This window comes from Nesoenas mayeri (genome assembly GCF_963082525.1).
Source record: "Nesoenas mayeri genome assembly, chromosome: 1".
Taxonomy (NCBI): domain Eukaryota; kingdom Metazoa; phylum Chordata; class Aves; order Columbiformes; family Columbidae; genus Nesoenas; species Nesoenas mayeri.
The window spans coordinates 46006823-46024439 of record NC_137541.1 but is presented as its reverse complement, the minus strand read 5'-3'; the positions used below and the strand labels follow the sequence as shown (position 1 = coordinate 46024439).

Sequence of the window (17617 nt, the reverse complement as noted above, 5' to 3'; positions counted from 1 at the left end):
GTTATTTGTTGAATATGTATAATTTATATCTTCCTATTCTGGTTTAAGTAAGGTAGCCTGTCCACTGAAGTACAAACAGTTGATAAATTTGGTCAGTGGATAAGATGACATATCACGATTACTAAGTACTTTGGCACCTACCTACTATCCCTCCTACCACTCTTCCTTCCAACAGGCCTGCGTTCCCCTTGATCACAAGAACCCACAAATGCCGTTTATTTGCAGTCAGATTAGGTTTATGTGATAGCGCACATGCAACTCACAAAGATATGTACAATATCTACAGATGTAAATAAGGTGTCTGCAGCAAACGGATTGAGCCACCTTTTCTTGTTGGGTTTTCAAAAGCCCAAGGTCAGACAAAAGCCTGTAGTTGCCACCATACCGCTTCCCATGTGCTCCAATAGGAAATCTAACAAACTCTACATTGCTGGGATTTGTCACCTCCCAGACTTGCTCCCTAACGCGTTGGATCTTCTCACCCTCTCAGATGCTATGTTGGCAAGTGATGATAATTTACTTTCATATCTGATGTTTGTATCCACCACCAGTGCCTGATAACCCTTCACAAATACCGTGTCACTCTTATACAGCTCATTTTAGTGATCTCTTAGAAGTGGCTTGTGAAACCTGTCTTCTAGTCCCAACATGGCCATAACACCAGGGCACGCTTGTGTGACAGAACAGCCAGATTAGGTGAAAGCACCTTCAGAAATTCCACCTTGACCAACACCAAGTGAAGCACCGAGAGCCTGCAGTAGAGGAAGCCACCCCAAAAAAGGAATCCATTGTGTGGGATTGCAAAGCCACTCTCGTGTGGCCTAGCACAGGGATGGAGAGAAACAGCTCAGCTGGGAGCCATTGGTCCAAAATTAATTTGGCAGTGTTTTCCTTTAAAAACATCACACAGTGAGAATGCCACTGGGATGTCATTGTTTTCTGTTGCTGTCATACTGCAGAACTTGTGTCGGAGGAGCAGCAAAGAGAATTGCTGGATATTGATGGTTCCTCAGAGGTGATGGAGGATGGGATCAGGAAGCTAAATACCATCGGTCATTACGAGGTAAGCACAGAAGCCGTACCAATGAATCGAGAAGCAGCTTCGCCCCCACTCCCAAGTGCAAGAGCTGTCTGCACAGAAGTATCTTGATTGATCAAAATATTGAAGAGATAGCTGAGCACCATCAACAGAAGGAAAGAAATGTGTGACACACAACTTTCTTGCCAATGAGTCATATGTTTTCTGTTACTTTTCAAAGGTCTGCTGGTTGCAGGCTTGCTTGGTTCAAGCATATCAGGTAAACTGTCACTTCTGTTGAGCATTTCAGTTAAAACAGCATCTGATGTGAACGTTGCCCTGAGCCTTTTCTGTAATACTTTCTGCTGATTATTTTTTGTTGCACGATGAGCAATTGTTTACCCCTTCCCACCTCATATTTTGATTGTCTGAATAGGTGTTAATGATACTTGTGAAAGCCCAATGAGAGTCAGAATAAAAAGGACTGATGAGTTTGCTCACTCTTCTCTTGAGATCCCCTGTGTCAGTCTTCTTCACCTTTTTCTCTGTTTCTGTTTCCATCTACTGTTGCCACTTGTACTGTAAGTTTTCCCCTCCACTACCAATTGCGCCTGTAAAACTGTGATAATCTGTCCATCATGGCAACAACACACAAGGCTGCAGCTGGTGGTGGAGCCCTTCTGGGTGTAGCACATTGCAAAAGCACAGCAAGCAGCATTGCCTGTCTAAGGAGTTTCCAGTGACACCAGTCAAAATAGAGGCTGGGGTAAAATGTGCAACAGATGAATGGGTTCAGGTGATACAGTAGCTCATATTTTGGTGCTTACAGATAGACTTTGGAAATGAGGTTAGTAAGCTAAGTGTTTGTAGTGAGCTTTTCTTCACGCCTCATTGAATTTGAAAGTCTGGCTTTTAACACAATAATTGATTTCTATATATTTAGGAGTTTTGCTGATGAGTGTAGGTCTGTGCCATGCACCGCAGCATGGGGAGTGCTGAGAAACCTGCGCCAGCCCTGAGCATGTTGCTGTCTGCATGGGCAAGTACAGTGCCATCCACAGCGAGGAACATGCGCTCCCAGCAGGGCTCTTTGTAGCTTGGGCAGAGCACAAGGCTACTCAGATCTGGAGCAAGCTCATTTGGAGTTGCTTTACAGATTTCTGTAGGTGTTTGTCGCTCTCCTTACCTCCCGGCAAGGCAGCAGTGAACCCAGATGTCCTGAGTCACCATCCAGTGTCTTAAATACAGCTTTTCCTGCGCCTCTCTTGAATCTTGTCTATAGGTTAGCATGGGACTTCCCTCCACTTGTAAAGTTTTTGTACAAATTAGGAGATTTGTAGTGCTACAGTCAGAGTCTGTGCAGCAAATGTCAATGTAGATTTGAATCTGATTTGATATTTGAACTTCTGCCTCACGAGATCCTACCTGCCCTCTTTTCTGCAGGCAGCTATTGCAAGGGCTCCCTCATTTTCCATGACAGCTTTTTGCACTTGCTGAGAACACCGAATACCGTGGCTCATGGGTGCAAATGACTCTGCTCCAGCTGGTCACTCCTATCCCTGAGTATCTTTGTCCCAGCCATTGTTTTTGTCTGTGGTTTCTGCAGGCAGATGCAAGTTAAGTTGGAGGTTCAGTTGTTTTTGCAAAGCTGTAACTACACTAATTATAGCTTAGCAGCTGCCTTATGGAAACTGTGCTGGGTATCTCTGTTATTTAGTTCCATTTTTCTGACACTAACAAAATAATGTACATTTCAGGCAGAAAGGTAGTGGCATTTTAGGCAGTGGCTTAGTGGCAACTGTCAGCCATTAGCATATCTAGTTTCTTTTCTTGTATACATATTAACGCAAAAAGGAACATAAAGGTGTCCAGTAAGTAACGAAAAGGAAAATTGCATTCCCAGTGCGAGAGTAGTAATGTTGCCTGAGGAATTCCAACTTATATTTCAACAGTGCCTAGAGTTTCGTGGCAAGCCTGAATTTTTCTTTTTGTTCGCCAGCCTTAAATGCTAGAAAGTAACCAGTTTTGAAAGTGGGAAGTACCATCAAATCTTTTTGAGATACTGGAGCTTGAGGGTTGTGTTGTAAAGGTACCAGAATCACCAGTCGCCCTTGAAAACGTCTTCGTTTTTGCATTGATTTTTAAACTGTAGGAGGGGAGGATGTTTGCATTTTTGTGTGTTGTTTCTGAAGGGAAAATAGTCCACTGTACGCTTATTAGACTTCAATGTGTCTCTGACTTATGTGTTCCTTTTGCTCTAATATTTTGCTCCTAGTAGGGTTTTTGATGTGATTATGTATGAGGTCTGCTCTATTGTTTGTATGAGGATAACCACACCCCTGGAAAAGAAAGTTGCTGTTTATCATGATGTCCTGTTTCCCAAGCAAGAAGAGAGCTGGAGAACAGATCTCCAATTTCTCTAACCTGTAGCAGCTTTGCAGGTTCCAGGAGCAGGAACAGCCCCAGACAGTGTGATCTGGGGAGTTCACTGACAAGAACTGGGTTATAGGGAGGACAGGAGGCCTGGAGAACGAGGAAGAGGCACAGAGCCACACTGCTACATCTTCTGTTTTGCAAGGGAGGGGCACCCCACATTGTGTGGATCTGAACAGATGTCCCCTCTCCCTGTTTGTCCCCCTCAGTAATGCACCTGACAAAATAAAGATGTTTTGAGGTGCCCCTGGGAGCAGCCCACCATGAAAAGTGATTTTAGGCAGCAGGACACAAAAAGAAGGGCTTTTTTTTATTTTTATTGGCTCACGTTGAAAGAAACAGCAAGTATGGCTGCTGCAGCAGTGATAAAGAAGGAAAACACATTCCACTTAATGCTAAAAGCATCATTTGTCCCAGAAATAAAACCCAACTGCTCTGGTTCCCGGAGGGAAGCGTGGTTCTGCCTCCGAGCTCTGCCCGTTTCCCTTGGGCCAGGAGCCCACACGTTTCGGCACTGAGCTGCTCTCCTGCTTCTTGGCAAGGGAGCGGGGGCCACGCGTTGCCCCCACTGCTCTGGGAGCGCTGCTCCTGTTTACCATTGTTCAGGACCATGTAGGAGGACTCTCTAGGTGTTTGTGTCACCTCAGAAGCTGGTCTTAGAGCACATTCTCACTCGTAGCATGGGTTTTAAGTGCTCTGTGTTATCTGAAAGAGCTCTGAAACACTGTATGATAAATGGAAACCCTGCAAAAAAACATACTTATAAAATAGATTGCACCTACTTTCCAGGAGCAAGTGGAAGCGCAGATTTCTTTGGCGCAAGACACAGCTTTTGATAGAGTATCTTAGTGTTTAAACTGGTTTCTCACACCAGGCTGGCTGCCAAGGTTTAAAAAACACTTAAATTATTTTGGCAGAGTTCCCTTCCTAGAACTGGCCAGTTGTTTTTGTAATTATAGAGGGAAGTACACTAGCACTTGGCAAGACCCAACATTTGACAGCAGAGCAGTGGTGTAGTTCTCAGCAGGAGCCGTTTGTGAGTTACTCTTTGACAATAAAACCATGACTTGCCAGTTTCTTTTAAAGATAATAGTTGCCATCCTGGCAGCACCACAAATTCAGGGAAGGAAAGGGGAAGATTTTTCCTTGAAATCCCAAGGTAGCTAAATACATATCTTGACCTTACAGTCCACGGAGTGTAAATATTTTGTTGAGTTTTAAAACAGTCCTTGGGAGCACCAGGCACCCTCAACATAGCCCTTCCAGGTACACCGTGGTGGCAACGGAAGGGCTGACACCCTCTGGTGCTGCCACACACCTAAGGACCGAGGAAATGAAACTTGAGGATTTTTTGAATTCTATACACTTTTGTTTCAACATAATATGTTTGGTTTTGCTTCCAGATTTCAAATGGAGCCACCATAAAAGTCTTTAAAAAGAAGGCAAATACTCGATCAGGTAACGAACCGCAACCTGTTTAATCTTTTGTGGACAATGGGCTGGGAATGCAGAGAGCTGAGATGTGACAAGCTGCATGTCGGTCTATAGATCAGAAAAATTGGCACTTCTTTGATCCAGATGAAGAGCCATGTTACCCTGGCTCTGGGCCTCTGTCAGGCACAGTGGGCTTAGGAGAAGGGATGAAGGCTAATGAAAGAAGGACTGAAGGACTTACAGTCCTCAGCAAATGAATGCTTAAGGACACAACCTCATCAGCAGGACAGCAGGGCAGGGAAGCCTGGGTGACACCAAGCGCTTACTGGTGAGACTAACACAGGGAAGATGCTCTGCTCTGGTGCCCAGAGCATCACAGACATAGTGGGGCACTGTCCAGAGACAGGCATGACAAAACCCCACAGTTTTGGGATTTTCTTTATTCTCTTGACCATGTTTCTGAAGGCTTTGACTCAGCCGTCTCAACAGCAGGTCAGGAGTTCAAGGGTGCTTACCAGGAGACAGTTCATCTCACCTGCCTCTGTGATGCAGGTTGCTCCAGGCCAGCTGATGCTTCAGGGGACATGGACTTTCTGTAGCCCCTGGGGAGAAACAGACACTCCTTGTGTGTCATTCCCCTCTCCGTCAAAGTGGACATCTAAAGTTAGGAGAGATGTGTCCCTGAGGTTGAGGTCAGTGGGATGGCATCGCTCTCTCCCTCAGGAAAAACAGGGGTGTCCATTCTCAGCCATCGCTTTCAAGCCTGACCTCAACCCACCTGCACCAAGCACTCCTACAGACTAAAGCAATGCGATCATCTCATCTGCTGCCTGTTGTCCTCCTTTCTGAGGAGCTACGATTTGCTGCCAGCGTACCCCAGCAGCAGATGATGATGCTCTAGCGTAGTGGTCTGAGCTGCAGGTTGTCACTGGGGAGGCGAGACGGGACCTGTGTGTTTCTCAGAGGCTTCCCCTGCGCTGCAGACAGGAAAGTGTGATGCCAAGCTTGCCGATGCTTGCTCGGCATCCTGGTGTGCGCTTTCCTGAGCCCAGAGCCCAGAATCCACAAGCTTGTAGCTGTTTCATTAATGCCATGTCTGCTCTCTGCTTTCTGTTGTTTAGATGTGGACTACTCGGATGAACACTGTCATTTGGTGAGTTCAGTCATTACACTGTTCAGTAGATTTAATACTGAGCTGTATTTGTATCTGTGTAATCTCTTTAATCTCTTCACAACAGATTTTACCAGACTCCGAAGCAAACAAAGATGTGAAAGGAGCAGGTCACAAAGGGAAGCAAAAATTCAAAGTGAAAGAAATGTATCTGACAAAGCTTCTGTCAACCAAGGTAAATTGTAAAGGCCTTATTTTGTGGGAGGGCTAATGTTAGGCTTGGCTAATTTGGCACAACAGAAGTAGAAATTAAAGCAGAAATTATGCAGACTTCCTGCATGTATATCAAAGGTTAAATAAAAAGGTTGCTTATAAAAAGCACTGTGCTAACTGGTTTATCACCCTTTGCAAAGACAGACACATTTCAGGTTTTCTAATGCTAGAGTTTTAAAATTGTCTCTAACTCGCCATCTCTTTCTCCTCAGTAAGCACAACCTTTTTTTCTCAGGTTAAAGAAAAAAAGGTAGTTATTGATCTTATAGAAAGTGAGTTTTGCCACTGAATCCCACAGAAAGAGAATGATCCTTTTGGGACAGACAGCTTTCAGCCAGCAATCTCCTCACTCTCCAATAGAGTTTTCCCATCTTAGAGACAGTATCCAAAGCCCGAGTTTCACAAAATACTGCCCATGAAATAATCTTTTAGGGTCTCAAAATAAGCATCCAAAAAAACTAGATTAATTTAAAAAACAGTGTCCCTAGGATTTATAATGTGATTACCTAATTTATAAAATGCGCATTCCTTAGGAATGAGCCCCGCTAACTCCCTCTGGTAATGTCGTCTTGTTTCTGACTTACTCAAAGGGGTTATAAAAATCTTTGCAACAGCATATTACTTAAAATATCGGTGCACAACACTGAGAGCTGTGCGATACAAGAGGCCTGAAGGGATGGTGATTATGGCCCTCTTGCATTTAAAACTCTATCAATCATTATTTAATTAGATTGTTGATAGCATCTGAAGTAATGTAGGACACTGCCCAAAGTGTGAGTAAAGGCTGGTCATTTTTCATTAGCTGTGGAAACTAACATAAGCCCTTGAGGAACTGCTGGGGTAAACCAGTAATATCTTACAGTGGGAGACTGAAGTACAAAAGAAAAGATCAGGCTCTTAAGAAACAGTCATTTTAATTTAAAGGGCTTTAAATTAATCATCTCTTTCTCCAAAGTAGGACAGTGCTCTAGCAACAGCGCTGTGATACCCTTCACTGAGAAATGCCACCTGTGATAACGCCGTGCTCTAAAGGAAATTGCATTTCCCACGTGTGTCTCTTTCTCTCTCTCCCCCATGCACACACTCAGACACAACTGCAGAGTTTGCCACATGAAATGAACTGGTCAGTAGTGCATCAAGGCCCTTCAATCCTTCAATCCTCCTTGTTGAGGGAAGATTGGGCTGAACTGAACTTCAGAACAGATGTGAAGAAAAAAAACCTCTAGTGTTTTGCTTTGTTTACGTACGTGATGATGTCAGTGAGTCCATCAACCAAGCCTTGGCTTTTGTGAGCCAAATAGCTTCACTTCTGGATCAGAAATACCCAATTTTCAGTTATTTCTGTAATATTGGTGTCTTTGTCTGCCACCCAAAGCTGCTATCGTAGAATTAGACCGAGCTCCACAGTCACTTGGCTATGAAGAGTTGATGAGCACATGTGATCAACATGGGTCTCAAATGGCACCAGGAAGGCCAGTGCCCTAGAAAACTGATTAAACTCCATTTGCTCACCTCCCTCTTACTTCCAGTCCCAAGTTCCAAATGCCTTTATCAACAGTGCCAACAGTATCCAAAGAGTTGATGTTGTCTTTGTTCAGGAGACTCAACAAGTGATTCTTTCCACCTACAATTTGTCACAAAGTTCACCACAATTCTTCTGTTGATAAAGTGATAGGACATGTGACATTTGAAAGCAGCTCATTATGGTGTATTTGTAGTTTCATTTTTGTTGTTGACTGGCTTGTTTGCCGATAACCTATGGCCTAGATGTTTGCCACAAGCATATTGTAGTTTCTGTGTGTGGTTGCCCTGGGGCACGCTCGGCTCTCTGAGACAACAAATCCTATTAATTTCTTGTGTAATAGTAGCACAGTTCATGTTCTTACTTTTCAGGTTGCAATTCATTCGGTTGTTGAAAAGCTCTTCAGGAGCATTTGGAGTTTACCCAACAATAAAGCACCTGTTGCCATCAAGTACTTTTTTGACTTTCTGGATGCCCAGGCTGAGAGCAAAAAAATTACTGACCCTGATGTGGTGCATATCTGGAAAACCAACAGGTAAGCCCATGTAATGTGTGCAGGGGTGCGTGCTCTCCCTGAAAATGTAGTTGCAAAGCTGGAACACGTCACTTGTGATGAAAAGAGTAAGATTTGGGCATGTCTGGGTGAAGATGTGGTTTGGCTTTGTGTATCCCAGTAATTTAGTGTATTGATTGGATACTGATACAAACCACTGTAGCTTCCAGCTCTTCTGTGTCTGCAGGCTGCTTCACACTCAGAAAGGTTGAGACATTATTTGAAGATGTGTGATTGACTGATGTGTTTGCTCTGTAGCCTTTGTTCAATGATCTCTTTTTTAACATGAATAAGCAGCCCAGAAAAGTGCTTGCACTGCAATTACACGTCCATTTTAAAGCAGCTGTACAATCTAAGTGCTTAAGTTTAAAGATGCTTTTTTATTCTCTGTCCAGTCTTCCTCTTCGCTTTTGGGTGAACATCCTGAAGAATCCTCAATTTGTCTTTGACATTAAGAAGACTTCACATATAGATGGCTGCTTGTCTGTAATCGCACAAGCTTTCATGGATGCCTTTTCTCTAGCAGAACAGACACTGGGAAAGGTAAATGCTGCCCTTCCAGTCTTTTGCTCGATTTTTTTTCAGCTGTGTCATGATTCAGGGGATGAAATCCTGGATCTGCTCATGTCAGGGGCAAAGCTGTCAGTGGTTTCCTTAAGCTACGTTTCCATTCCTAGTTGCTCTGCCTCATGAGGCTTTGAAGAATTCATTGGAGTAGACAGATGCAGCTGTTACAACGTCATATTTATACCTTAATGCTCCTTATCTTCTCTGCAGTTGGTTTCTGCACAGTGTGGTTATAGAATATGTGGAAGAGAATGGAAATTGTACGATTTTAATGAAGTTTTTATGAATTTTTAAACAAAGGTCTTTAAAGTATTAACATTATTTGCTAAGTAGTCCAAATTTTGTTTGCCACCCGCCAATGTGCAGAAAACACACATAGTAAGCTGCTGCTGGGAGCTGTAGGAATCCTTGAAAGAGCTATTAAGTTTGAAACAGTTCCTTTCATATGCGTTGGTTCCTCCCTTTTTATATGCAGAAGTATTTGCTGGAGTAACAAGTGCAGCAATCTTATGTTCCAAAGCTCCTTAGTAGAGTGTCCAGAACTCTGGGGATCAGAAATACTTCATTTTCCCTGAGGATATTTTCCTTTTATTTGGACGAAAGCAGGAAGCATTTGTTCAGACTCATAGTACCTAGGAAAAACAGGCTAGAGATTTTTTTAGCCTAAAAAAGATTTATGCAAAAATGGACTAATTTCCTATGTGATCTGAACCAACTGCTTATCTGTTAAAGGTACATAGCAAATAATGTGCCCATTTATCTTAAGTGCGAAGTGTCATGAATTAAAACTAATCACATCAATTACTTGATGGAAAACCTGCAAATGAGCACGGTCTGTTAGGTTTCTATGCTTAACATTCATCATGAAGTACTGTTGATACAGCAGCTCCCATTAGCTGTTTGCAAAAGGGTGATGAAACCTGAAAAAGGTTTGCAACGCAGTAAGCAACCTGTGGCCTTTCAGTACAAAAATATCTTTACAGCCATGATTTTTAGCCTTCTATCTTAAAACATTCTTTAGCCGCTCAGAAAACAAACATTCAAATCATTTCATCACGCAGTGGAAATGTTGGTGACAAGATATCACATGATTGTGTCATTTGTTCCCCAGAATTTAAACTAGAGCAGTGACAGGAAACTCCCAGCCCCCACTTTTACATGCTGAAAACATGGTTTCCAGGTGGGGCTCCGGCTCCTGCCACAAACATCAGCATTTATTTCCTTGGGAGAGCCTCGAGCTGCCTGGTAGGTCAGTACTGACTTGGGTTGTTGAAGCCATGAGGGGAAAAGAACTAAATCACTTTGGCTGTGGGAGCCAGCTCCCCACATGCCTGAACCCCTGAGGGGAAGGAGTACAAACCAAAACCTTTTAGGGGAACCTCTAGGACCTAAGTGAGACTCTCTGGCAAGTTTAGCCCAGGGGAGCTTCCCACAGTGCTGCTGTGTGCTGCGTATAAATAGGGTCCCAGCCTGAAGGCCTTTGGTTCAGTTTTCACAATCTGCCAGGTTCCGGGGAGGGGCGAGGAGGAAGTAAGAAAGAAAAGTCTGTCTAAGGGACAAGTGTTCATCTAAGGGACAAATGTTCATCACTGCTGATGCCAAGAGAAATAATTATATGGCAACTGTCATGAAACACAATGCACTATTACTGAGGTCTCGCGTCTGTTCTTCATCTTTATTTCATAACCTTGGTTCCCTGCATAAAACCGCTGCGAAGAGAAATGAGTCACACAGAGAAGAGACACAATTAGATGCAATTAACTATGTGGAGGTGGAACCCTAGGAAATCTGTGCTATGGAAATTGACAAGGCTTCAAATATTTTCTTTTAAGGAAGCACCAACAAATAAACTTCTTTACGCTAAGGACATTCCACTCTACAAGAAGGAGGTGAAAGCGTACTACAAAGCCATCAGGGATCTGCCTCCACTGACCACTTCAGAGGTTGAAGAATTTCTAACTCAGGAATCTATGGTACGGTTGACAAGTGGAAACTTCCTTTGCTTTCATGGGAAGTTTTTTAAAAAGGAGAACTATCTGACCCAAACCGTTTTCTGTTTCAGAAACACGAAAATGAATTTAATGAGAAAGTGGCCTTGATTGAAATCTACAGATACATAGTGAAATATTATGATGAGGTAAGCCTGTCTGCTATTCCTGCTTAGCCCCTTAATGTTAACATCCCACCTCCACCTTGAAAGTTGGGCTTGACAAAGCAGCCGAGGGCTGGCCGGGCGTGTGTCTTATGGGTTGGCCACTCCAGAGAGAGCCTGGAGTGATGCAGCCAAGGCTGCTCTGCCCGCTGGGCTGTCACCTGTACTGTCACCACTGTATTCCACAGAGACGGTAGCAATAAAATCCTCCCTGTGCAAGTTTTGAGAAAGTTCCTGTGTAGTCTAGGTGTCTTGTTTTACCATGTTTGCAGAGTATCTGCTATTGCCTGTCACAACTCCTGTGCACACACTCCATTTCCCTGGAGATTCAGAAATCAGATTAGACTGTAGCACCAGGGATCTCAATTTAACAGTCAATACAAACACCCCAGCAGAGCACACTCAGCCTTACAGCAAGAGGTGTCTGCTCCTTTCCCGTCACAGCCCTCTTACGCTCTGCTCTAATAGTCTTTCTCTTAAAGAAAAGAAGCTATAGCTTCCAGTCCCTGCTCTTGCTAACAAAAGAAACCTTTTCTCAACTGCAGGCACTTAGTCATAGGCTACCTCTAAGCTGCTTTGTAGGAAAATCTCTGCCCTCTGCTTTGCATGATAGGATTCTCCACTCCATTTTGCTCGGCATCCTTAACAGCGGCTACGTGTGCCTGTGTGGGGAGGCAGATAAGAGCCAGCTGGGGTGTGTTGCCTGAAGGCCTCCTCACCACTTCCAGCAGGTTGTCTGGGTCTCCCAGCAACCAGACCTTTCTCTCTTTCATCCCCAGCAGCAGCACAGCAGCAGCGCTTGCTGTAATCATCTGGCTTTCAGTCACCTGTTAGCCAGCTTACCGCTTCTGAGCTCCAGCATCTCAAATTATCTGGGTTCAGCATCAAATCTTCGCCTCTTAAAAGAAGTTTGGGATGATACCGGGAATAGCACTACACTTTATTAAGCTCGTTAAAATTGTTGACAGAGGAGATTTCAGAATACTTTCTCATCTTAGTGCCCATTTTCCCTTTTTTGAGGCGAGTCCTGGCTAAACTCACCCCATCCTCAGCAGGAAACCCTCCCTCTGCTCTTCCCCTCTGGCTTTTGACTGGGAACAGCCAAACCTCATTCACTGTTTGCTGAGATCTCAGTCGCTTTGTAGAGTTGCCAGCCAAGAGTTTTCAGACAGCAGTAATGCTCCTTCCTATCACCTGGGCTGGTGCCAAGTGGACCAGTTAGAGGAAGAGAGGTAGTTTATCTCCCTTAGTTCACAGGACAGAGAAAGAGCAATAAAACAGCATTTGCAAATCTGCTGTAGGGTAAAATTGGAGTGCTGGCCTTGCCTCACACTTCAAGAGATGAGCACGTGTTGGATTTGTTTGGGGGTTTTTGCTTGGCTCTGTCATTCTTTTGTGGAAGTGCTGCAAATCCGGTAATCGTAATGACTTGAAAGCACAACTACCAAAATATAGTGTTCAAGTCAGAAAGGAATGTTTACATTTAGGCAGGCATTCAGATGGATTTCTCTGCCAGGAGTTGTTGGAATGCAGAAAAGCAGACTTTGAAAAGCAGCAAGTAAAATAAGTGCTAACAAAATTATTCTTTTTTTTTTTTGCTAATTGTTAACAGATTGTCAGCAAACTCGAGCGAGAACGGGGGTTTGAAGAAGTCCAGAAACAGCTCCAGCAAGTAAAAGCCTTATTTGATGAAAAGAAAAAATGCAAATGGCTTTGAGCAGAGCACTGACTCACAGCATCACTGTGGGGGATTTTAAGTAAGTGCTACTGCTCCCTAAACTGTTTTGACTGACTCTATGTACAGGGTTTGAAACATTTGGACACTCTTCTCCACTCTGACCATTCCAAGTAACAGCTACGTTTGGGAGTGATGTACGAGCAGGGTTACATATTCAAACATGGGCACGTGAAAGCGAAAGTGAGTCTCGTGTTGGCAGGGCCAGCATTTTTAGGTACTTGAACACACATACATACCTTTTGGTTCAAAAATACTGCCTAAGTAAGCTTTCTGCTTACTTATAAACAAGCTCGTAGGAGATGCACAAAACACACGGCAAGTTCAGAGTTGCCCACGTGAACTTGTGAGTAGCTTGGCTCTTTTTTTTTTAAGAGAGAAAGCTGATGTTTCGCCACATCCTTTAAGCAGCCCTGGCAATCTGTGAGGATGAGTTCCGGCTTCAGAATACGGGTCAGCTGCAGTTTCCTTCCTTCCAGACAGATGTACACTGGTTCCTGTTTGGGAAAAAAAGACAAAAAAAAAGCACCAAAGTGACACTTGGGACAACTGTGTTTGGCAGAAGAAGTGTGTCTGAGGTTTGAAGTCCAAATGCGTCATGGCAGGACTTCTCTTCCTTAGGTTAGAAATTCCACGTGCAAAGTGAAGCCCACACTGAGCAGGGGAGGAGGTTTTTGAAGACGGGCACCAGACCGGCATCAGTCTGTGTTTACATTTCTACCTTTCCATCCTTGAATAAGCTGTGAAACACTTGGGACCAGCTTCACAGGTGAAACCTGCACCACATCAGAACACCATTGTGATTTGATGAAGCAGCTGCTGATAGCTGCACTTTGGTGCACAAACCTGCACTCAGGTGCATGATCAGCCTGTGCACCAGTGCTGAGAGTCTTGCCCAGTCTTGCCATCCTCCTGCAAAGGCCTCACAAACCTAAAGCCAGCATTTTATTTATTTTTCTTTCCAGGTTGTCCACACAAAGGCTTCATCAAAAGCCTTGTTAGTTTAATAAAGTGTAACAACAGGAGGGCTGGTGTAATCTCTGAGTGATGCAAACACGAGAGCTGGGCTTGGGGATGGGGAGGGAGTAACTGTCCGCCTTAGTCCTGCCAGGGTGTGTTTTGAGGCTTGCCTGGTTTCAAAGCAAGGTGTCCATTACATTTGCATTGGTGGCTAACGTTAGTCCAGCTGGCAAGCAGGCTCGTGGCCACGCTGCTGAGACAGGGCTGGCGCAGCGGCTGCCGTGCAAAGCCAGGGAGGAGCAGCCGAGGCTCTGGCGCTGCTGCCGCACCAGCACAGCCCTGTCCTCCTCCACAGCACCAAAAGGTTTGTTGGAAAAAAACCAAACACACACACACACACAAAAAAATAACGTTGCCTACTGGTCTGCCCCCTCCCTACCGTGTGATTGCACAAGTTGTACCTCTTGCATATCAGAGAGGGCAGCCACCAACCCATACTGTGATGGCTTCTTTTTTTTTTTAATTCAAGTCTTATATTTGCTGTTAAGTTTACACTTTATACTTGATGGAATGTATGGCTTTGTTCAGGAAACTGCACTACAATGTTGCAGTACTTTCAGCAGTTCTCGACTCTGCCTGGCACAATGTATTTTGATAAGTTTAATTTTAATTGGAAAAAAAAATTGATAAACACCCCAACCCTAAGTTATCTTGCCCTCTGTCCTAAAGGAGTGAACTGTGGCTTGAGAAGCACTTAAGCTTAGAATACCTGTACTTAAGGGCTTAATTTTTAATCATTGTTAACCTAACATTTAAAAGCACCATCAAATAAATTTTAAAAAGCACAGTAATTAATATTAAAGGAGGAGCATAAGCAGATTCCTCTTTCCAGCTAGAAAGCTGTCTCAGCAGTTCTGTTCCACTTCAGGTGTTTGCTGGCAGTGCAGTCGAATGAACTGTGATAGTTTTGTTCAACAGTAACCTTCTGTACAGGCAGAAAGAAAACCCCCAAGATTTCTGCTTGAAAAAAAAAAAGCTGTAAAATATAATCTGTTTGCGTGTGTCTGATCCTGTGAACTTCACTATGTGTGTTTATATGATGAGGAAATGAAAAAAAAATCAGTCCTATTCTGTATTTGTACTACTGCTTGTTTGCTACAATAGCTTTAATGATTTCTAGAGATTACGTATGTGTTGAAGCAGGTCCTGTAGCTTTAGCCTACAGCCTGGAATAGGGTTATTGCCTTTTATTCAAGCCTCCTAAACAGTGTCACTCTGTTAGTAAACCATGTGAAGTCATGCTGGGACTTTGTAACCCATCAAGTGGATCTCACGAAGTGATGTGAAGTATAATTAAGTGATTGTGACTCGTTTTGGTAGGTTTGGGTCAGCACACAAAGCATCAGCACACCTTCCGTATTTGCAATTCACTGTTACTGCTACACGGACAAAAGGAACCACCTCTGACTAAAGCTGTATTACGGCAACCCAACAATTCTAACAGCATTCTCTGAAATGAAAGCAAACTTCTCTATTTTCACATGTTTACAGGCAAACTGCTATGACAAACAGCATATTTTCTAACACTAGCTTACAGAGCATTATTTTGCAGTCATCTAGTTTAAAGTCAGATCTTACTAATGTGTAAAGTAATTCCTGTTGTACAGAAGTTAACCTGTTGTTTAAAATGAATGGTTAAAAAAAAGTGCAAATGACAAATACATGTTGGTGTTTGTATGGGTTTATCTAGAATAAAATGCATTTGGAGGTTATTTTGGTTAACTTGTGTACTTTAAAATGGTTACGAGAGCGAGCACAGCTTGTAGCAGTGCCATGGTCATGCAAAGAACAGAGGGTAAGTCACTGAGAGGTGACTGGCCAAGGGGTACAGCCACGCTCCCGGCCCTTTGAGGTGCCGAGGCAGAGTCACATGGGTAAGCGCTGTGTGTCACAAACTGCCCACATCACTCTCAAGTTAGGAAGCACAAAAAGTGGAATAATAGAATCAGTTTCATTGGAAAAGACCTTTAAAGATGAAATCCAACCATTAACCTAGCATTGTTAAGTCCACCACTGAACCATGGCCCTAAGCAACACATCTATGCATCTTCTAAACCCCTCCAGGGATGGTGACTCCACCACTTCCCTGGGCAGCCTGTTCCAGTGCCTGACAACCCTTTCCATGAACAAATTTTTCCTCATATCCAATCTAAACCTCCCCTGGCACAACTTGAGGCCATTTCCTCTCATCCTATCACTTGCTACTTTAGAGAAGAGACCAACACCCTCCATGCTACAACCTCCTTTCAGGTAGTTGTAGAGAGAAGGTAGGATGCAGCCCAGGTGGTGCTGGGGCAGAGGAGACTGGCCCAAAGCCCCGCAGCTGTGGAGCAGTGGCAGGGAAGGGGTGGCTGGGGGATCCCAGCAGCCTTTCCCCCCATGAGGAGCAGCAGCAACCTGAAGATGCAGCACCTGCTCCACCTCCACACAATGCTTGGGGAGACACGCTGCAACTTCATGGCTTTAAGGCTCTGAGAATATGATGATACTTCTACAAAGTTAAAAATGTTAAAAACAAGGATAAACTGATAACTGTTCTTTCAAGAGAGGGTGGCGCAGGGAGAGGAAATTGCCTCTTTCGCAAAGAGCCCGAGACAGACCAGGAAAGGGAGCCCACAAACCAGCAGAAACCGTCATCCTTCCTCCTGCCGTTACCCTTTTCCTGCCTCCAAAGGCTTCTCCAGTTTGTATAAACCGCCCTCCCTGCCCCCACCACCACATAAGGTCCTGCTGAAGACCAGATCTCCAGCGTCAAGGACAGAAACACAAGGCTGCCAAGAGCCAGCTCTTGGCAGTCATCATGTACTGGAAAACATTTGTGACCATCACACTTGGCAAAGCTGGCTCAGGCACAGATTGTTACTTTTTCCAAATTAATCCTCCACAAGACAGTAGCAGTGGCTTCTGTTACTTCAACAGTGATGCTTTTCCCCAAAAATTCCCCAAGAAAGTGCAGTGCAATGTTCATCCTTAGGTGCTGTGTGGAAAAATCAAAAATGCAGCCTCTGGAGAGAAAAGCTCAGTAGCAATGTCACCAGATGCAATGGAGTTATTGAGTTGTCTGTTACTACAGCCTAGCAACAACACCAAATAAGCTGTTAAAAGAAATCACAATGCATACCTCACTGTTTCATACTTTCACTCTTTTGAAAACAAACAAAGAAGAAACACAGATAAAACCATTCCTGCACTTCCAGGAAAGTTTTCACTATCAAGTCAAAAAAATGAATTGATCCTTTACCAGTTTCTGTTAATAAAGTAAAAATGAAGGAAAAAAAATTAAATAAAAACATTAATCCTTGAATAAATAAATTTATTGTAGTTAAGTAAACAAATTGTAGGTAAGTAAACAAATTCCTGTAGCAACAAATTCCAACTTAAATTTTCATAATGTGAAGGCAATCTGTTATACTTCATCTCTACTACAACATAGTAAAAAACCCCTAATTATTGCTTATTCCTGTTATAAAAATACAAAAGGCACATTGTCAAGGGTAGCAAATAAAACTTTCAGCACTTTTTCTATTTTATCCTCTCTATCTGCATGGGAACTTCAAAACAACAATCCAAATGTGGATTACAGCATTGTTAAAAAAAAAACCAGTCAAAACATCAAACCAGCAAAACTCCACACCTGATCTAAAGAATTTATAAAAAATATTTGGTTTTCATTTTTATTTTAAATATCAGCACAAGCCAAATCTTCATAAATGCTTTTAAAGTTGCATGTGATGAGATTATTTCATATATTTTACATCATTTATCTAAATGTAGTTCAAAATGTAGTTCAAAATGTAGT

General features: G+C 43.4%; 1 protein-coding gene across 1 annotated transcript in view; it reads left to right on the top strand.

Annotated features, from left to right (window-relative positions):
- The window catches only part of PLXNC1 (plexin C1), a gene marked incomplete at both ends in the record, with an annotated part of 67904 nt that extends 55124 nt beyond the window's left edge, over positions 1-12780 (top strand). Inside the window, 9 exons of the mRNA XM_080349086.1 lie at positions 960-1063; positions 4855-4909; positions 6007-6038; positions 6124-6231; positions 8163-8326; positions 8740-8887; positions 10744-10884; positions 10974-11048; positions 12676-12780. Of these exons, the coding sequence (XP_080205212.1) occupies positions 960-1063; positions 4855-4909; positions 6007-6038; positions 6124-6231; positions 8163-8326; positions 8740-8887; positions 10744-10884; positions 10974-11048; positions 12676-12780 (932 nt within the window). The remainder of the gene's footprint in view (positions 1-959; positions 1064-4854; positions 4910-6006; positions 6039-6123; positions 6232-8162; positions 8327-8739; positions 8888-10743; positions 10885-10973; positions 11049-12675) is intronic.
- Between the last annotated feature and the right edge of the window lie 4837 nt (positions 12781-17617).